This window comes from Ochotona curzoniae, unplaced genomic scaffold (assembly GCF_017591425.1).
Source record: "Ochotona curzoniae isolate NIBS_2020 unplaced genomic scaffold, NIBS_Ocur_1.0 contig_2469, whole genome shotgun sequence".
Taxonomy (NCBI): Eukaryota; Metazoa; Chordata; class Mammalia; order Lagomorpha; family Ochotonidae; genus Ochotona; species Ochotona curzoniae.
In genome coordinates this window covers 1,568,538-1,590,959 of record NW_024465471.1, presented here as the reverse complement: position 1 = coordinate 1,590,959, position 22,422 = coordinate 1,568,538, and the positions used below count along the sequence as shown (strand labels likewise).

General features: G+C 41.3%; 1 protein-coding gene across 3 annotated transcripts in view; it reads left to right on the top strand.

Moving 5' to 3' along the window:
* TMLHE (trimethyllysine hydroxylase, epsilon) overlaps positions 1–22,422 on the top strand; it is a 64,337-nt gene that overhangs the window by 5,739 nt on the left and 36,176 nt on the right. For all 3 annotated transcript variants that reach the window (XM_040974672.1, XM_040974673.1, XM_040974674.1), the window contains exons 2-3: positions 7,223–7,404; positions 20,525–20,701. In XM_040974672.1, the coding sequence (XP_040830606.1) occupies positions 7,224–7,404; positions 20,525–20,701 (358 nt within the window). In that variant the 5' untranslated portion in view covers position 7,223. The remainder of the gene's footprint in view (positions 1–7,222; positions 7,405–20,524; positions 20,702–22,422) is intronic.

The following is a 22,422-nucleotide window of genomic DNA, read 5'->3' as shown; positions in this document are numbered from 1 at the left end:
AAAGTTTTATTTATTTTTAGTTTATTTGAAAGACTGACAGAGAGAGAGAAAAACAGAGAGAGAGAGAGATCTCTCCACTAGTTCACTTTGTAATAGCCAGGGCTGGGCCAAAATGAAGTCAGGAGCCAGGAATACATTATGGGTTTCCTAGGTCAGTGGCACAAGCCCAAGTAGTTGGGATAGCATCTGCTGCACATAAGTATACCTTTAGCAATATCCTGCAAAGCTTTTTCTTATATCATCTTACAAAGGAATCTGATACTAGCAAAGGACTATCTGATATTTGTGTGCAACATAGAAAGTATACTAATGTAAAAATGTAGATTAAATATCCAGTTTTAAAAAGTGAATTATATCAGCAGTTTGAAATCTGTTCATGCAAAGTTTATGATTTAGGCTTCTGATCAGTATTTTAATTTCAGCAGATGTTTTCTGTGATTATTGTGTAAACTACCTATTTAAGTCTATCAGGCAAGCATACAAGCTTTCCAAATCTGTATTAATACTGAGAAATTCTCTTCTTTCCTTCAGTTGCTAAGATATTATGTTGGTAATTAGTCTCTATGGTTCTGGGTTTGTTATGTTTTCCTTGTAGTTCTGCCAATTATTTACTTGTTAGGAACATCAAATTTCAAAAGAAAAATCCAATATTGGAAAATGCCTTTTCTTTAAAACATTTATTTGTTTTATTTAAAAATCAGAATTACTAAAAGAGAGAAAAGAGAGAGAGAAAGAGAGAGAGAGATCTTCCATCTGCTGGTTCATTCCCCAAATGGCTACGATGGCTAGAACTGAGCTGGTCTGAAGCCAGGAGCCAGAAATCTTCCAAGTCTCCTATGTAAGTGCAGGGACCCAAGGACCTGGGCCATTATTCTCTGCCTTCCCAGATCACTAGCAGAGAGCTGGATCAGAAGTAGAACAGCAGGAACATGAAATGATGCCCATGTTTGATGTCAGTGCCACAGGCAGAGTATTAGTGCTGACCTGAAAAACCTTTTTATGTAATGATTATTTCTAGCAAGGCTCTTTGCCTTAAAATATGTTTTTCCACATTAAAATGTAGCCCCTCAAAATTATGTTGGTCATTGTTTGATGAATAAGTATTTTCCCTCTTTTATAAATATCTGACCATTACTTGTTTTATCAATTTAATTTATAAATGGCAAATGTATTTTTTTTAATTATTCATTTGAGAGGCAGTAAAAGACATACACATACATACAGCACCCATTCATTGCTTCATTTTGCAAATTCCCACCATGGATCTATGAGAAATCAACAAGGGTGTTGATCCTATCTTCTTTTCTCTTGGTTCTGTCATGCAATTTTTATGTATTATTAGTTCACAGAGCCTTATATGAAATGACCCACCCACTTCTATCTCTCCGACTTCATTTATTATTCTATTCCTTACTTAACTTACTTGGCTTTGCTGGGTTTTGACCACAACAGGCATAATCACAATTTTGAGTCTGCACTGGCTGTCATCTCTGCCTAACTTACTTTACCACAAATATCATCATGACTATTTCCCCTTTGATTAAATATAATTGTAATTTTCTAAAGATTTATTTAATTTTATTAGGCAGATTTTACAGAGAGAATGAGAAACAGAGAAAGAGAGTGAGAGAGAGTTCTTTTATCCACTGGTTCACTCCCCAAATGGCCATAATGGCCAGAGCTGAGCAGGTCTGAAGCCAGGAGCTTCCTCAGGTCTCCCACATGAATATAAGTTCCCAAGGCTTTGCTTCACTGCTTTCCCAGGCCATAAGCAGAAGGCTGGATTGGAAGTGGAACAACCAGGCTATGAACTGGTGTCCATATGTGATGCCAGTTCCACAGGTGGAGGATATTGGCCTATTGAGCTGCTGCATTGGCCCCTCATTCCCATGTTTAAAGTAACCCTTTAGCAAACATTTTATCCTTCCATTTTATCATCGCTTATATTACCTTACAATAAATTATGTAATTTACTTATGTTTATCTACCTTCTTCCACTAGAAGATAAACCTTATGTAAGCAGGACTTTTTAAAAGATTTATTTATTTATTTATTTATTTATTTATTTGGAAATCAAAGTGACAGAGAGGAAGACCCAGACAGAGAGGAAAATCTTTTACCCATCCACTGGTTCACTCTCCAAATGGCCATAACACCCAGGCTGAAGTCAAAAGCCAAAAACTCCATCTGAGTGGCAGGAGCTCAAAAACTTGAACCATCTTCTGTTATATTCAAAAGTGTTTTAGCAGGAAGCTAGATTAAAGGTGGAGCACTCAGGACTCAAACCAGTATTCCTGTATGGGGTGCTGGCATTGCAAGCAGCAGTTTATCCCATTGCACCAGAATACTAGCCTTGAAAACAAGACTTTTTGCATTCTCAACGTATTTACTAAAGCAGTTAATTAATTTGTTAATAAGAACATCAAGGAAGATTTTTCGGCTAGTTCGTGTTTAATCTGAAACATCAAGAATAATTAAGAAGAATGAAGGGGAGTGCACAGGGTACCACATAGCTATGGCCTTGAGATGGTGGGACAAAGATAGATGAACAGGATTATGAAAAGTTCTGTCACTATAAAAAAAAAATGACCCAAACCAGTAACCTATCCTCAGGAACTCACAGCAAACGACAATAAAAATAATTATGCATTTAAGCATGTCACAAGTGTACTAATACGGGTATGCACAGAGGCCTGCTAATTCTTCCTTAGAGTGCTGAGGCTGTTTTACAGAGAAGGTGACATTTTAGCTTAGTCTCATGCAGGAGAGTGACATGATGAAAGTGTTTTAAGAGGATTAATCTAGCAATCATGGAAAATGGATTGGAATATGAATGAACTGAAAATAAGGAAACCATCTAGCCTATGGCAATAGTCCAGGTATGAGGTGATGAAGACATCTACAGGAGTAGAAAGAAAAGGACAAATCTGAAAGACATTTGGAAGGAAAAAAACTGATAGGAACTAAATGGATTTTTGGCTTTAAGCCTTTCTGGAGGTAATGCTTCCTCTTCAGTAATAGCTATGAAGAGATTCAGATTGACCTATTATGGAATTGCTCATTCTGACTAAAATTTCTAGCTATGGCTCTTCTCCAGAAGTTCCTGTTACTGTGGTTAATACTTGCTGTATTTTTTTTCATTGTTCCCCACATTTTTTTTGTTTGTTTTAAAGAAAGGATTTTATTTTGTGAATTGAATATGATTAAGAATGATAATTCATGAAAGGCTGGATTTCTTTTTTTTTTTACATTTTATTATTATTATTATCACTTTATGATACAGTTCCATATTCCCTTATCTTCTCCCCAATTCCCTCCCCCCCACCTAGTTCCCCTATATTATTACTATAGTATAGTTCTTCATACTCAGTCATATGTCCATCATTGCGGGCATGGACAATCGTACAGAGTCCAAAATCCTATTGTCAAGATATAGTAAACAGTTTCATAGGAAGTCCATCTTTGTCTGGAAGCAAAAATGTATACTGCATTGTATCCTCACATCTGGATGTTAGTCTCCATTTCACAGCTACTGTACATTCCCTTAAATGAAAAGTCATGATACAAAATCAACAATGGAAAGAAAAATAGAAATTTACAATGCCATGAAGTTAAATGATATGTTACTAGATATGACAGTCTCCATTACACAGCTACTATACATCCCCTTAAATGAAGAGCCACAAAATAAACTCAACATCCGGGAGAAAAAAAAAAAAGAAACGAACAACACCAAGAAGTTAAACAACATGCTATTAAATGACTAACATGTAGCGAAAGAAATAAAAATCAAGAACCTTCTTGAAGAAAATGATGCCACTGCATGATCTATGAGTCATTGAATGATTTAATCAAAAGAAAGTGTTCCAGCATCTTGATTCTCCGCTCTTCCCCACATTTTTAATTTTACTTAATTTACAGTAAGATAACTTTAGACTCCAATGGTTGTGAAGCACTTGAGAACATAATTTTGAGTATAAAGCAGCAAATTATTCTGGTAAATGAAAAGAACAACAGCATGAGATTATATAAGAAGCTATATATATGAAGAACTTGTGGATATTTTAAAAAATATTCTCAGAGAAGAAGGACACAAAAGCAAGTTTATAAAATGTAACCGATGGCATGTGTCTAAATGATTAATATTCTAAAAGTCCCAAAATTGCTTCAGGCTTGTAGAAGCACATGTTTTAAAATAAAACAGCAGTATTTTAATCATGCTCTTGAAAGAAAAAAAATGTGTCTTGGAATGGATAAGTTGTAACTTATCTATGTAAAATATTACTAGTTCTAACAAGGAGAAACAGTCTATAATCTGCTTACTAGTGAGCTAAATATCTCCTGAGTTGGCTTCTGAAAGATTTTAAAAGTAAGTATGTACTTAGAAAACTGAGACCATTGTTTCAAAATTTTCTTTTTCTTCTTCCTGTATCTGGGGAAAGCGGGGAGGTAGAAGGGAAGCTGCACCCAGCCTCCCAACCAACTCCATACCTTGGAATGGCGGATGTCATTGCAGGGTTCCTGATGTGGAGCATGTAAAACAACACTTTAAACAAATTTTTGATACCCTGATGGAAAACACAGTATAGGCTAGGTAATTTATATCCTTATACATTAATTCAATTATCATATTCAAAGTGCTTATAACAGAGTATAGGCAAAGGAAGAATTTTTTTCATTTTTAAATTTTATTTTATTTGGGATTCCCCCCAAACTCTCACCCCCGACAGGTTTTCCCTATGTTGCTACAATAATATAGTCCTTCATAAGGAAGTCATAATTCCATCAGTCTCTTATTTAAGTGTATCCTGGCATTGCTGGTAAAGTCAGTGTCAGACAGTTTGGCATCCCACTGTCTACACATTTAGGAAGAATTTTTTGATGAGATGCTATAAACCTGACCTTTGAAGTAACCTAGTTAATATCTTTGTTACTTACTTGTATGAAATTTTGTAGCAGATATCTTATTATGTTTAAAGAGGCTATGAAGCTAGAGGAAGAGTGATTCAATTCCTACAAGCACTTAGGGAGTTCTACTAAATATTGGGAATTATGCTAGATGTTAGTATGCAGAAATGAGTGAGACATACAAGTCTATCTTGCAAAACATCTAGTATTATTGAGCAAAAGGTTTATCTTTATATAAACAATTTCAACAAAGAAGCAAGGCATAAGTGGAGTATTATATGAAAACAACAAAAAAGAAATCTATCAGTTTATTTTGGGAGTTTAGGGAAGATTTTTTAGATGAGATGATCTTCATACTGATTCTTATAAGATTAATAAACAACAAAGTAGGAAGGACTTCCAGTTTGAGGGAATGAAGAGCATACACAAGAGGCAAATAAAAAGAACTAGAAGGCATTATAAAGCATAAGCAGATTGAGTCTTACCCTAAAGGCCTTAGAGAGCCATGCAAAGGAAGTAACAGATCCATGTATCTATTTTAGTGCACTCTTACTACACTGTGCAACATAATTTGAAGGCAGGGGAAAGGGTGAACATGTATTCTGAGTGAGAAATAATGGTGGTCCTGAACTGAGGTGGTGACAAAAAGAGATATAATGCAATGAGTCAGGTTTGAGAATCATTAGAGGGTAAAGACTTCACGACTTCATAATTAGCAATGGGGGAGAACCTTTTAAAGGAAATGTTAGATTGCTTCATTTATTATTATATTTCTAGCACAAGTCTACTCAAAATAAGCATGTTGTAAGGTAAGTTGCTTAACTACATATTTAGGGGATCATTAAGAAGGTTCACATCAAGAACCACACAGCCATTTTAAGGTGTATAGAACCCAGCTGTATATAAACTAATAATTGTAATGTCAATGTAGAAGTCATAGGATGTGGTTTAGAACTTTTACTCTTTTTTGTTGTTGTTGTTGTTTTCTCTCTCTTTGAACATGCTGGTTACACAATATCATTTCAACTAATTCTGGTACATTATAAATTGTTACTGATGTAATGTCGGGGCTTTCAATTGATTGGGATGATACTCTTTCGGCTGTACCTTCAGACCAGAAACTGTCTCCCCATGAAACTGATGAACTTATCTGCACAATAAGATGCTGGACTCTATGTTTTGTAGATGCTTGCAAGGAAAAAAAAATCTCAACTGAATTTGATCTGTGGTAATGAAACAAGATGGAAGAATCCACCATGGGGGGGGGGGAGCGGGTTTTGGGGAGGGGAGGGGGGAATCCAAGTGCCTGTAAAACTGTGTCTCATGATGCAATGTAATAAAAAAAAAAAAAGAACCACACAGCTTCTCTGTAAATACAAGGATTTCTTCCTCTTCAAGGACACATTAATTCCTTTTCCTGCAAATGGAGTTATTGACAAATTTTTTTGAAATTACACATTCAGAGTCACCAACTACAATGCTTATCAAAACACTTTCTAAACAGACATAGTTTATCATAAATAGTAATCATCAGATAACGATAATAGTAGTTGATACACACGTAGTGCTTTCTGTGGAACAGGTACAATTGTAAGTACTTTAGCCTTCACACTAGACTCACAAGTTAAATATTAATACTGTCTTCATTTTACTAAGCAGGAAATCAAATCAAACATTTAAGTAATGTGTCCACAGTCACAAACAGAGAGACCCCAACGATTGAGACCTGAAAAATGCTCATTGTGTTTTTTTTTAATTTTTAAATTTTTTTTTTATTGGAAAGGCATATATACAGAGAGGAGAGACAGAGAGGAAGATCCTCCGTCTGATGATTCATTCCCCAAGTGAGCGCAACGGCTGGCGCAAGGCCGATCCGAAGCCAGGAGCCTCTTCCGGGTCTCCCATGCGGGTGCAGGGTGCCCAAAGCTTTGGGCAGTCCTCGACTGCTTTCCCGGGCCACAGGCAGGGAGCTGGATGGAGAGTAGAGCAGCCGGGATAGAACCGGCGCCCATATGGGATCCTGGGCGTGCAAGGCGAGGACCTTAACCACTGCACCACCGCGCAACTGGTGTGGCAATATAGTGAGAGAAGAAGCAAGATTGCAAAAATAAAATAAAAGAGATTCACAAGAAACTATAAGTAATGGTGACAGGTCACTTAGTGTTAGGTTTTCAGAATTTCTTTGTTTACTTTTCCTTAATTGAGATAAATAAATCTTTTCTTTCACATGGTTATATGTGTAGTATTATTTCTATAACTAGATAAAACTTTTATAATGTTACTAATTCTGAATTGTTGCTTTCCAATCTTCTAGCATGTGGTACTGCAAATTGTCATACCTACCAAGCAGACTCCAGGGCTTTATGAAGGGTGGGGTCATATGCCCGGCCCTTCAGCAGCCCAGCTTCAAAAGCTTATTTCCTTTAACTGTTCATGGACACCATACAGCCTCCAAGCCTCTGAACTGTTCCTGGCAACAACATGAAGACCATTTTGGTAAGAGATATGTGAATGTAAAAATGCTTTTCAAATTGTTCTTTTAAAAGATGTATAGCTTAAACATTTACCATCTTAAACATTTAAATGTACAATTCAATTAAGTATGCTGACTTTGTTGTGTAATGGCATATTGGTTTTGTGAGATATTACTGTTTCTTTGAAGTTGAAAGGATGTCTAGCCATCTATTTCCAAAATTTTCTTCTAAGTTATGGTAAAGACAAAATAACAATGGTAAACAGTGAAATACTGCTACAGCCAAAACTTACCTCTGTGTGACATAGGATACAAGGGAACAGGGATTCAAACTCACAGACAAGGAATGTTACAGCTATAGAGTTATCAGGTGGTGTGCTACTCACACAGGAACTTGAACTGAGTTCTAGGCTATGGCTTCATATGCATGGATTTCGATTTTTGTACCAAAATAACCTTGTCTTTTAATTCTATTTTCCATGAGCTTTTTGAAATGCCTGCATGTGTGTTTGTGTGTGTGTGTGTGTGTGTGTGTGTTTATAAAATAAAGAACTAGTTCACAAAATTATGGAGGCTAGTATGTATTGGAAATGCCCATCTTCAAACTGAGGCTCCAGGAAAGCTAGTGGAGTAGTTCTAATTTAGTCTTAAGGCATGAGAGCCAGTGGTGTGAGTTCTAGTCCAAGTCTGAAGGTCAGGAAGGAAAAGCTGATGATGTAGATTCCATTCCAAGATTAGGCAAAGAGCAGTGTCCCGGCTGAAGCAGACACAGAGAGAATTTTCCCTCTGTCTGCCTTTTAGTTCTAGTCACTCAGTGATGAGGATCATTCACATTGTGGAGGGCACTGATTGACATTCTCATTACTCCTCTTAAACATATTTATTTATTTGAAAGTCAGAGTTGAGATAATGAGCATGGTCCATCTGTTGGTTCACTGTTCAGCAGGTTTCAAGGCCGGAGTTGGGCCAATTCAAGTGAGGGGCTGGGATCTTCTTCCAGGTCTCCCATATGTGTGGCAGGGACCAAACACTTGGGTCATCCTTCACTGCTTTTTACAGGCCATGAGCAGGAAGCTAGATCAGAAATGAAGCAGCAGAGACTTAAACTGGCATCCATTTAGGATACTGGTGTACCTTTAGTGAGATTATGAAGGAACCCTATACACTGCCATTCAGAAGGTAGACTCATGAAGCCATTGTGGAAGACAGTTCAGAGGCTTATAAAGGAATTAAAATACAGTAAATACTTTCTTTTTTTTTTTTTTAAGATTTATTTTTATTATTTTTTCATTGGAAAGGCAGACATACAGAGAGGAGAGACAGAGAGGAAGATCTTCCGTCCGATGATTCACTCCCCAAGTGAGCGCAACGGGCCGATACCATGCCGATCCGAAGCCAGGAGCCTCTTCCGGGTCTCCCACGCGGGTGCAGGTTCCCAAAGCTTTGGGCTGTCCTCGACTGCTTTCCCAGGCCACAGGCAGGGAGCTGGAAGGGAAGCGGGACTGCCGGGATTAGAACCAGCGCCCATATGGGATCCTGGGCGTGCAAGGCGAGGACCTTTAACCACTTGCGCCACCGCGCCGGGCCCAGTAAATACTTTCTAATATGCCTTATGCCTTTGGACAGCCTCTAAAATGGTGAATTTTTATTGCATTACCTCTACCCTCTCTCTCTCACACACACACACATACAAACACACGTGTTGTGGGATATCAGATTAGATGATTTGGGTTCATGTCCTGTCTCTACAACCTGTTATCTTTTTTTTTTTAACTTTTATTCAGTTTCTTAATGTTTTTTTTTTATAAAATTTTATTTTGACATCCTTTACATAGTTAATTAGGGTAAGAAGTTTCAAGGGCTACAGGAAAGTGGATAATACTAGTATGTTTTTCATACTGTTGCCTTCATGTTTAAAAGGGGATATTAAGGGAGAAGGCCCACCCAATTTCCCACCCTCCCCAGGTCCCAGATGTAGGGCATGCTCTGAGGTTCTTGCTCAAGTGGTTTTGATATTGCAACAGTTATGAATTGCTGTCAATCTTGCCACTCCAAGCACTATGAGATCTTTGAAAACTCCACTGATTGACATAGTCCATCATAGCTGAGATGGTTGATTGACTTGTTCTGTCTTCTCTCTTTTCTTCGTTAGGGTTCTGAGTCCAGCATTTAGATTAGGAAGATCTCCAAAGAAACTTCTTGTATGTGCTAACAAGTACAGGGCCTGGCACCGTCCATCGCCCCAATCAGCTGGTGGTTGCACTTGCTGGGTTGGTTCTGTTTTCACTCCTGACTTCCACTGGAACCAATGGGTGTTGCAGTCCAACCTGGTTCTGCCCAGCACATAATTGGCCCTCACCTAAACCAGTGGGAGCTGCAGCCTAGGTTGGAGCGACCCACAATAACCCCCACCAGGCCCACCCCCTACCCTGGTTTGCCAGTAAGTGTAGCAGTAATCCAGTCTGTTCCACACCCCATTCCACCCCAGCCGCTATCTTAGTTTTATGTCCTCCCGTGGAAGTGGTAACCCAAGAGGGATGAGCCCACTATTTCCCTCCCAGGCCTCTCCCACTCCCAGATTCCAGCTGATGCTGTGGCTAAGTCCAAACAACCCTCGCCCACTTTAATTTTGTTTGCACCAGTAGGAATAATCTGCCCAGCCCGGCTTTTCCCTGATCTAAGTCCACATGAGGCGCACAGGTGTGGTAGCTCTGCCTAGTCTGGTCTGCCCCCATCCCAGCCTATGCTCTCCTGTGGAAGTAGCTGTCCTGCAAAGGAACCCTCCCTTATTCCCCTGCCGGCTCTGCCCACTTCCTTTCTTGTTCTCAGGCTGGTTGGGTGCTGCGGTCCCTTCCAGTACAGGCAACCTCACCTCGGCATTCCATATTGTGCACTAGTCTTTGTTGCGACTGACCCTGGGTCGACCCACACTGGTGCCTGGATTTGCCAGTGGATGACGTGGACAGATTCAGCCTGGTCTTGCCCCCACGTCTGCCAAGTGTATGCCAGTGTGTAGCTTTCCATGGCCTTTTCTGGGCTGTTTCCTATCATGTTTCTTGCGCTTACCTGCCTGGTCTGTGTCCTGCCAGAGGAGTTGCCCAGGCTCCTCCATCAGAACCTCTCCCAATGCCAGGTTTCACACATACCAGTGGGTCCATGAGCCAGCCCTGCTCAGTCCACCTCCTGTCATAGCAGGAACTGTGGCTTTTCTTGACTGGCCTTCCACCCAATCTGGTTCTTGCTGTTGGATGTTCCAGTCCAGCCATGGTTTGTCCATACCCACGTATGGCTCACACATGGCTCAGTAGGGGTTTGAGACCCTGCCTGGTCCATCCCACATCTGCCCTGGTCCTCCAGAACACCAGGGGAAGTCGGGATCCAGCCCAGTTCGGTGCATCCAATCCCAGTCCACACTTGTGCCAAGGGAGACTACAACTGTTTCCAGATCAGAACGCAGCCCCCCTTCCAGGCCACGCGCCTCTTGGTGGGAACCTCAGCCCAGCTAGGGTTGTCCCCTTTGCTCCCCAACTGGGCCTGTTCCCAGCCATAGATCACTTGCCTGCCAATGGATGCTCTGACTCAGCTTGGCACAGCCCCTCACCTGTCCCGAACGCTGCCTTAGACACTATGGCTTAGCGTCCCTGGCTCCTGCAGACCAGTAGGTACAAGAGCCTAGCTCAGCATGACCTCTGCTCCCTCCTGGTTTCTAGTTTTACTTGTGGGCTAAGGTTTGCTCAGTCGTGCCTGATCTACTCTGTTCCATTACCAGTTGACACATTGGCCAGCTGTTGGACCTACTTTTGCAGGACAAGCCCCAAGCTATATCTTCTGCATGGACTGGTATTTGGTGCTCAGCATTATTAGTGATTACAAGTTTTGCAAAGGAAGAGTTACTGCCTGTTTCAGGTCCAAGAAGCACAGTGGGTGCAACCTGGAGCTAATTAAGCCGCAACTCAAAGAACCAAATCCCCAGAGCTCCCCAGCCGGGCGGCCAGCAGGCGGAGCTTGGCAGCAAAATGGCGCACTGGTTGCCCAGGAACAGCTCACCACATGCACATGGTGGCTGTCTGGGATCCAGGCATGAGACGCCCCCCTGAGACCCACCCACAACCTGTTATCTTACAGTTAATTAACAACTCTGAGCTTTAGTTTCCTTGTCCTTAAAATGAAAATGGTACTGCTAAGGGAACTCTATATGAGGAAAACAGGTTTGGCATTTTTAATAAATCTTAGCTTATTCAGCTATCTCTCCGTTTCCTCCAGTAAAAGGCTTTTTGTTTTATTTTCTAACCTTTTCTTGCAATTATAATACTGTTACGAGTGTCCTTTCAAGACCCCCACATATTTGACTGTTTCTATGAGAAAGATGATCTGAATGAAGTAAATTTCTAGATCAAGTAAATATGGACTTTAAAAATTATATTCATCAAAAAATTATATTTAAACTTCCAGATTCAGTGAAGATTTGAGAATTTGTACTATTACCAATGTTTGTGTGTATTTCCTCACATCCATGAAAATACTCATTATACTCAAATTTTAAAAGCTTTGTCCCTCTGATAGATATTAAATGATGTCCTGTTTTGATTGTAACACCCATTTCTCTGATCACTACTAAGCAGAGGAAGGCTTCATGTGTTTGTCTCTCCTGGTGACTTTCTACTGATATTTGGGACCCATTTTTTGGATCAGTTTTCATCTTAATGATTACACAAATTTATTTTTTATACTGGATATCAATCCTTTTGTTATAAAAATTTCCCCATTATTTTATCTTGTCTATATGTTTAATATTTTTGCAAATAGATTTCTTTTTATGCTTTATGTATTATATTAAAACTTTCTAGGAGAATCAAGATAGTGTAATATGGTAAGGACACATTTAAACAAACAGAGAATCATTAGCCAGGGTGAAGCACAGAGGGCACATTCCAGGAAACTCGAGAGGATAAGTGGATAGCTGAGGGGCACCTGAAGACTGAGGGACAAGGTACCTCAGCAGCATTCAGAGAACGGGCACTCCATCAGCAACCAGGTAGGAAGGGAAGTTCACCAGGAGCTCCAAAGGTGAACCCAAAATAGAACTGCCCATCCTGCTGATTTGTTTGATTTGATCAGGAGCAGAAACAGAGTAGCAGAATCCAAACTGGCAGTGCAGGAACAGGGTGGATTTCATAGCCCAGACCTCCAGCAGAGGTGCTTCAGGCACTATTTTATATAGGGACGCAAAGGCTATGGAACAGGATTGTGCATGCACTATGCTAGGAGCAAACTCATTTCAGGCTCAGTGCATTGCACCGACATGGCATTCCTACAGGTTGCACTGAAAATAGGTTTGGGTAGCACCCAGACATGACAGCCAGCAGATCCAAAACTCCACAAGTGACACTTTAGGTGGCATTTTGTGAAGTGTAGCAAATGCTTTGAGACTGTGGGGACAACAGTCTCACTGAGCTGGGAGTAAACTAAGCTGGGAGTGAAATCAGAGTTCAGTGCATTGCACTAGTCCCAAAGGGAAAATAATATTGACTTTGGCATCCTATAGGTCAAAATAAGTCTGAGTATTCCTCAGACATAAGGGCTAGCAGGTTCTGGCAAGATAAACACCACCAACAACCGAGTTATTTAGGACACCTAGTATCTCCCTAATCCTGGGACCTGCTTGAACAGGAAGTGAGAGAAAGGTTGTATAAACAATACTGTAGCCACAGCATGGTATCACAGGAGGTGGAAAGTGGTGAGCCAGGAGCTGGGGCTATGGAGATCATGGTGGAAATCTAACATAAGAACCCAGACCTGGAACTCACTGGAGGGAATGATACAAGTGGCTACAAACAAAGAGCCAGGTACCAACCACAATAAGTAAAATCAAAGTGTAGATCTGTGGGTGACACAGCTTAGAAACCTGCCCCAAGGTGAAGAATCTGCTAACCAGAAGTACAATGACCAAGAGCAAAAGAAGAGACAAAGGCACCATGAATATTGCCAAAGACTCCCCTGCAAAGGACAAAAAGCCTTTGCCAACCTCAGATTAACTGAGGAAACCATTGAGAAAATAGGGAATACAGAATTCAGAAAACTCATTATAAAGCTTCTTAGCAACAGCAAGAAGCACATACAGGAGTGCAAGGAATTTAAGGAGTATGTCACACAGGAAGCAGTAACACTGAAACAAAAATCAAGTCAAATTATTGGAAATGAAGGATGCAATAGAGCAAATTAAAAATTCAGTGGAAAGTCTCAATAATAGAATGAAAGAAGCAGAAGAAAGAACCTTAAAATTAGAAGATATTTTTTGTCAGCATGGGGAAACAATCACAAATCTGTAATTGGAGCTGGGTCAAGTGAAAAAAAAAAGGCAGGGGCACAGAAGTTCCAAGAGGGTTGACCAAAATCTCACTTACAGCTTACCTCTCACAGGAAACTATAGTCCAGAAGAGAATGGAGTGACATATTCCAGATTCTAAAAGGAAAAAAAAATTTGTCACCTGAGAATAACGTACCCATCAAAGTTTTCCTTTGTCTTTGAAGATGAAATAAAATCCTTCCACAGTAAAGAAAATTTAGAAGAATACACCTCTTCCACCTGCCTTACAAATGATAATGATGTTCTCTTGACAGAGAAGAGAAATAGTACCTATCAAAACCAAAGGCAAATGTGAAGAACATCCCAGTGAAATAACAGCAAAAGACTAAATCAAACAATGAACAACCCTTTGGTATAAGACGGAATTAAATTACCCCCTGTTCTTATGAGCCCTGAATGTAAAAGGCTTAAACCCATCAACCAAATGTCATAGATACATAGACTGGATTAAAAGCACAAAACCCATCTATCTGTTGCCTACAGGAGATACAGCTTACCAATAAGGATGAGCTGAAACTATATCTCATGAATTTCAATGTTTTTGTTTTTTATCTTCTCTTTTTCAAAATAATTTTTTCTCATATTAAATGCTTCACTGAGTTATAGGTCATATTGTAGCATCATTTTCTTCAATAAAATTGTTGATTTTCTTTTTTATTTCTCAGCAACATGTTAATCATTCAGTACCATGTTATTTAACTTCATTGAGATGTAAATTTCTATTTTTCTTCTTGTTCATTTTGTTATGTGGCTTTTCATTTAAGGGGATGTATAGTAACTGTGTAATGGAGACTACTACATCCAGAAGTGAGGATACAATGCAGTATGCATCTCCATTTCTGGATCAAAGATAGACTCCAAAAAAAACTGTGATATAAATATCTTGACAATAGAATTCTGGACTCTCTACTATTGTCCATGCCTGCAATGATGGATTTATGAGTGTTTATGAAGAGCTATGTTATTGTAATTCTATAGGGGAAATCAGTGTGGGGGGGAAGGGGATTTAGATAGGCAGTAGGGGAAATTCAGAGCGTATGGAACTGTATCATAACATAGTAATAATAAAAAATGGAAAAAAAGAAAAAATTTTAATAAAAAATAAAACTTTCCAAATTCATCTCTGTCAACATACAGTTTTTTATATTTTAGTCTGTCTAAAAATCACTTTTCTGATTGAAAAAGACAGAATATGTCTTAACATATTAATTTTAATAATACTTATTGAGTAATCATCTATTTTTCTGCATTATGAAGTATCACTTTTTTATATGCTATAGTTCCATGTTATATGTGTGTCTGCTTTGGAATTCTATTCTGCTCTCTTGATGTATTCATCATTTGTGTACCAGTTCTACCCAGTTAAATTTACCATTCCAGTGCCAGGGATTTGACTTGAGATGTCTGAATCCCACATCAGATGCCTGGATTAGAATTCTGGATCCTTTCTTCCATTCCATCTGGGAGGCAACAGGTGCTAGCTCAAATCATGAGAAATCCTGGGGAGTGAATCAGTGGATAGGAGATGGTCACTGTCTGTTTTTCTCTTGGTATGTATTTTGGAATTAACTTGCTCAGTACATGAATACAAGCTGGACATTGATGAAATTGGTATGTTAATTTGAAAGGGGATTTATACTTTATCGAAATTGTCCATCTGACAACATATTTCTCTATATTTATTTCAACTCATTTCGATAGTTTTATAGCTTTCTCTACAGCAGTCATCCACGTTTCTTTGTGTATTCCCAGATACTTTATAGTTTTGACTGCCTTTGTAAATTTTTTTACCTTTCCTAAATTATAGAATTGTTGTCTAGAACAGTCTTTGGGATAGCTTTTTAAAAATGTATTTATTTAAAAGTCAGCATTACCGGAAGAGAGAAGGGAATCTTCCACCCATTGGTCCACTACCTGAATGACCACAATGTCCAGGGTTGGATCAGGCTGAAGCCAGGAGCTTCTTCTAGGTCTCGCACATCTGTGTACGGTCCTAAGCACCTGAATCACCTTCCAATACTTGGCCAGGCATGTTAGCAGGGAGCTCAATATGAAATGGAGCAGCCAAACTTGAACCAGCACTTGATATGCAATGCCAGCATTGCAGACAGTAGCTTAACTCGATGAGCCAAAATCCAGTCCAGAATACCTTTTAAATTTGGTATACCTTCAAACTAACAAGAAATTGCTAGAATAGTATAAAGACGGGCCCAGCACGGTAGCCTATAGGCTAAAGTCCTTGCCTTGCATGTGCCGGGATCCCATATGGGTGCCAGTTCTAATCCCAGCAACCCCACTTCCTATCCAGCTCCCTACTTGTGTCCTGGGAAAGCAGATGAGGATGGCCCAAGGCCTTGGGAGCTTGTACCTGTGCGGGGGACCTGGAAGAAGCTCCTGGATCCTGGCTTCAGATTGGCTCAGCTACAGCCATTGCAGTCACTTGGGGAGTGGATCATGAAATGGAAGATCTTCCTCTCTGTCTCTCCTCCTCTTTGTATATCTAACTTTGCAATCAAAATAAATAAATCTTTTTTAAGAAGAATAATATAAAGACTTCATGTATATCTCTACCTGCTGTTTCCTTTTATAACACTTAAGTTTTGATTTTATCTTGGTGTTTTGAGGACAGCATGAAATATATTGACAAGAAATAAAAGATATGGTAGGAGAATCCTGGGCTTGCCTCTACCTGAGAGATTCCTCCCTCCTCAGCATTTACACTGTGAAGAGGTCACAGGCAGCTCCAGTCCCTGGCTCCACCTACCACTGCCATCTTAGTGGGAGGGGCCAAGGTGAGTTCAACTTCAGGGTTTAGGTTAATGGACCTGCCAGTAGCATGGCAGCTGCTGGGAGGAACTGGGCCAGGTCAGGCTTGGGGCCTGAGCCCTAGCCACTGCTTCCAAATGGTGGAAGAATCCTGGGCTGGTGGGTGGCCGTAGTGCCAAAGGTGCTGGGCTTCACCCCCTGGGCACCTAGTAGTGAGCTCTGCGCTCATGGGGGTGTGAAATTACTGCCTTAGGGACATCCATGGATAAGTCCACCTACGTGTAGGTGAAGGATGAATCTTGAGGGACTCCCAATGACAGGGCCACCGTACTTGCAGGTAAGCAAGGGGTCTGAGACCTGGTGGTTTGAAGAGGAGAGATAGGAAGAGCTTTATGGGGCACACTAATGCACCCACCCACAGAGGTGTCCTGAGTTGGGCTTGTTAGTGTGGAACATTGCTCACCAGCACACATCAATCAATGTGAAAGCTAGGGCTGGGTCCTGTCTAGCAGGGCTAGATCCCAGTACCTGACTGAATGTTGGAACAGGAGACAGGTCACATAAGGCAGGAACATTACACTAACCAGCACGTGAGAGAACCAGGTCTGGTGGTAGATTCTGTAGGGGAATGTGGGCCAAACCCTGTGGAAATACAAGTCCCACTGGTTAGCTCAAGAGTTGGGATAGTGAGGGGTTGAGCTAGGTGTAACCATGGAACCTGCCAACACTCATGGGTACAGGGACTGAGAACAGTCTGGGCAGGTACAGGCTGTAGCACCCACATGCACATCCCAAAACAGGGTGTGGGGCAGACCGGCTGCAACATTCACCAGCTCATACTAGGCCAAGATGGAGGAGCAGGCTATGCTGGGCAAGGGCCTACTACCCGCTGGCATGTGTGAGATCTGGATCTGGGAGTGGGCCGAGTGGGGGAACTTGAGAAGCTCCCCTACAGGGTCATAGTTCCCTCTAGTGATCATATGGTCCAGGCCTGGGGATCAGGCAGACTGGGCAAGGTAGCTCCAACTGTTGGCAAATGTGTCAGTTGGTTTTAGAAAAGGAGCAGACCAGGCAGGGCCAAACAAACCTTGGTTCACTGGCAAGTGCAGAAACCAGGCTGCAGCGCAGGTCATGCCGGGCTAGGCTGCCACATCTTCCAGTTTGTATGGGCCAGGGATGGCAGCAGACTGAGCAGAGCCAGGTTTTAACACCCTCCAGCAAGAGTTTGAACCTGGGGGCAGGCCAGGATAGGCCAGGCTAGAGCAACCAAAGACAAAGGCCAAGACAGGTCAGAGACTATGCCAAGCTGGATCAGAGCAACCACTGGCACACACATGATCTATGGCCGGGAACTGGCCTGATTGGGGAGCTAAACGGACACCGTGGCAGGGTTGAGGTTCCCACTGGTGAGTGCAGGTGCCAGGGTGGGAGCTGCTATCTGGTCTGGACATGGCTGCAGTGACCCTCGGCACAAGTGTGGACTGGGCCTGGGTGTGCCAGACTTGGCTAGACTCCAGCACCCTCTGGTGCTCATGAGAACCAGAGTAAGTATAGGATAGGCTGGGCTAGGTCTCTGCCCCTGCAGAGTCATGTATGAGCAGTTTCTGGGTGTGGACCAGGCGTGGCTGGGCTCTAACACCCAACAATAAAAACCAGAATGGGTGAAGGCCAGTCAGGAAAGGCCACTATCCCTGTTAGGACACGAGGTGGACTAAGTAGGGCTAGCCCATGGATCCACCGATAGGTATAAGATCTGGCATTGGGAGGGATTCTGATGGAGGAGCTTGGCAACTCCTCTGTCAGGACACAGTCTCTGCAGATGAGCAAAAGAACCATGATAGGGAGTAGCCCAGACCAGGCCAGGTAATGATACCCACTGGCATACATTTGGCGCAGGTCAGGGCAAATCAGGCTGGGCCAGTTCATATCACCTGCTGGCAAACCCAAGTATCAAGAATGGAATGTGGGTCAGGCCAGGTTGGACCGCAGCACAAGCCAATTCATGTGAGGGCCAGTACATGCTGCTGGCTGGGCTGAGCTAGGCTAAAACCCCATTAGCCTGAGCTGGAATCGGGGGTGGACCAGGCTTCAGCACCCACTGGTAAATGCCAAGGTAAGGCTGGACATGCCAGACTGGGTCACAGCACCCAACCAGTACAGGTGAGACCCAGTTGGGGAGAGAGTGAACATAGTATAGGGGCTGTGTGGTTTTCCCCTGCTGAACCACCACTACTCCCACTGGTGAGCATGAGAGCTGGGGTGGAAGCAGACCAGGCCATGCAGGGATACAATACCTGTTGGCTTCATGTGAGCTGGATAGGGGAAAGCCATACTGGACTGACTGTACCTACTGGTGCATGCATAAGCCAGAGTGGATGTGGACTGGTTGGACTCTGCCACAGCATCAGCTGGCAAATGCTGGCATGGGGCTAATTCTGTCAAGCTAAAGTGCAGATCAACTTGGAGAGTACATGAATTGGGAGTGGAACCATTAGGGAAACAGTTGGCACCTCCCTCTTGGGTTGCCACTCTGTCTGGTGAGCATGAGAACCAGGACTGGAGCAGGTGCAGCTAGACAAAGAGTGGCACCTACAGGCAGGTTTGTGGGCTGGATAGTGGAGCTGGCTTGATTGAACTAAGCTTCACTGCTCATTGACATGTACAAGAGCTGAATGGGATATGGGACAGACTGGTCAAGTCTGCTGTACATATACATACTTGGCAAGCACAGAAACCAGGGCAGGGATGGGCCTGGTGGGAGTTACTGTAGGTCACTCTGACTAGGCTGGAGTTCCCACTGACATATGCGAGGGCCAAGTGTGGTGGGCAGGGCCAGGATCAGCTACAACACCCATTGGTTTGTGTAGAAGACAGGGCAAGAAACAGAACTGACCCAGCAATTGCCACAACCAACAGGTGCATAAGCTGATTGGGGTGATGGACTGTGCTGGACCCTGTACTGGCAAACACACACAAGAATCAGGTCTGGGATCACATCAGATAAAGTTTCTTTGGGAATCCCACAACTGAACCGTTGGACTCAGAATTCCAACCATGTAATAAATCGGAGGTTCCATGGTCTGATCGTGGAATGCATGTGTCAGAACTGAGCCTCCTCAGAGGCTTAGAAAGAGCAATGGACAGCACAACCAGATGCACATGGAGGACATGGCAGTACACTGGAGTCTGCAGAGGATACCTGGTACTACAACAGAGGATGGAGGACAGAACAAATTAATCAACTACCCCAGCCAAGTGTTGGCAGTGAAAATTCAAGCAAATGGAGACGCTAAGATGGACTAAGTCAACCAGTAGATTCTGGAGAGTTTTCATCGTGATTGGAGTGGCAAGATTGGCAATAATTCAGAAATGTTGAACTATCAAAACCTCTTGAGCAACACCCTCAGAGTATGCCACACATTGGGGACCCTGGGATGGCATCAGGTGGCTGTCCCATCTCAGGATACAGGGGTGATTGGGAGGCTGGATGTGGCTTCTCCCCTTTGTCTCCCCCATTCTCCCAGATACACGAAAGAAAAAGGAGAATGTGGAAATGGTGATTTCACCCACCTTCCTGTAGCCTTTGACCCTTATTACCCTAATCAACTCTGTAAAAATCATCAAAAGTAAAAGTAATTACAAACCAAAAAAAGAAATATAAGATATATATTGATCTTTTTCCAAATAGTTATCTGGATGTTCCAATAACATTTAACAATTTGTCTTATCCTTAGTGATGTTACCTGTCATTTTATTACATGAAAAATTTCCTTATGTATTTGGGTATATTTATGGGATTTTTATACTATTCCATTGCATTGTCTTTCTATTTGGATACCATCACATCATTGAATCACAGATGTCTTTGTAACTGATTATATGGTAGTTTCCCACTCATTAATTTCATTTGTTTGTTGGTAGATTTTTTAAAAAGTTATTGGGCTACAGACATTTGTTCTGTTTGCTTTCCTAAATAAATGTTCCTAATGAATGTAATTTTTTTCCCTTAGAACTACAATATGCTAACACAGTGATGCGCTTTGATTATGTCTGGCTACGAGACCACTGCCGATCAGCATCTTGCTACAACTCGAAAACTCATCAGCGTAGTTTGGACACTGCCAGTGTGGATTTATGTATCAAGCCAAAGACCATTCGCCTGGATGCGACCACACTCTTTTTCACTTGTAAGTGAATAGGGGACTTGGTTTTCTTTGGAGTACTGTTCAATGGAACAAATTTTGTGAAAAGTAGAATTTCTGTTTCCAAACTAGGGCATTTTTAAAATTATATTTGTTTTTGTTCCTGCTTTGCAAGTATTTTTTTGGTGCTTATTTTTCTCTTGAAACAAACCCTTTTCCCCTAAAACTGGTAATATAGCAAGGATGTCTGCTCTAGGAACTCTTACTTAAAATTCTCTCTCACCATTATTATATAACACAACATTGAAATTTCCAGTCATTAAAATAAGGCAAGAAAAATAAATAAGATGCATAACTATTTTTTTCAAAGATTTATTTATTTTTTATTGCAAAGTCAGATATATACAGAGAGGAGGAGAGACAGAGAGGAAGATCTTCCGTCTGATGATTCACTCCCCAAATGACCACAACAACTGGTTCTGCGCCGATCCGAAGCCGGGAACCAGGAACCTCTTCCAGGTCTCCCACGCGGATGCAGGGTCACAAGGCTTTGGGCCGTCCTCCACTGCTTTCCCAGGCCACAAAGCAGGGAGCTGGAAGGGAAGTGGAGCTGCTGGGATTAGAACTGGCGCCCATATGGGATCCTGGTGCATTCAAGGCGAGGACTTAACCGCTAGGCCAGCCACTGCCGGGCCCAAGATGCATAACTATTAGAAAGGAAAAGAAAAAGCAATCTGCAGTAAAAATGCTATTACTAAGAGTGAATTCATTAAGCCCATGTGATACAATATCAACATATAAATATTGAATTTCTCTATACTTACATATATAGAAATAAAAATAGCTGTTCAATTTATTTTTCCAAATAAAATAATTACATATGACCTTATAACACATATGTTAAAGATGTGCATGATAAAGATTATAAAAAAGAGTGATAAAATACATTAGAATCTGAGTACTTGGGAAGGGAAGCCACATTCATTGGTTGGGAGAATTAATAAAAATATCACTTCCAAGATTTATTTATTTATTTATTTGAAAGAGAGAGCAACTGGGGTGGAGAGAGAAGGAGAAAGAGAAAGAGGAGTGAGAGAAAGAGAGAGAATCTTATTAGTTGTTCCACTTTCTCAATTGGCTGAATCTAGGAACTTAGAAATCCATCTGGGTCTCCCATATGGGTAGCAGGGAAACCAAGTAGTTGAGTCATCTTCCACTGTGTTCTCAGGTGCATTAGCAGGGAACTGGATCAGAAATTGAGTACTGGGACTCAACACAGCACTCCAATGCTCAGTGTTGGCATCACAAGCAGTGGCTTAACTGCTTCACACAATGCTGAGCCCAAGACATCAGTTCTCTTCAAATTTATAGTTTTAATTCATTTTCTTTTTTAAAACATTACAAATATTTTATTAATAATTACACATATTTGTGGGATACAGTGTGACATTTTTTCCAAAGCTCCTAAACCAGGAATCAAAATTAACCTTCTTAAGTAACTACTTTCAGGTAGTTAGTAAAGTGATGAAATGCTTAATAACACACACCACAAGAGTATAAAAGGGTTCACTCTTCTCCACATTCTAATGAGCACTTATTACCTTCTGTCTATGAACATACCCATTCTAATTGGAGTTAGGTTGTATCTTATTGTGCTTTAGATTTGCATTTTACTAATGATTTATGATGCTGAGCATTTTTCTATATGATTGTTGGTTATTCATATGTCTTCTATTAAGAAATGTCTATTCTTGGGCCAGGTATGA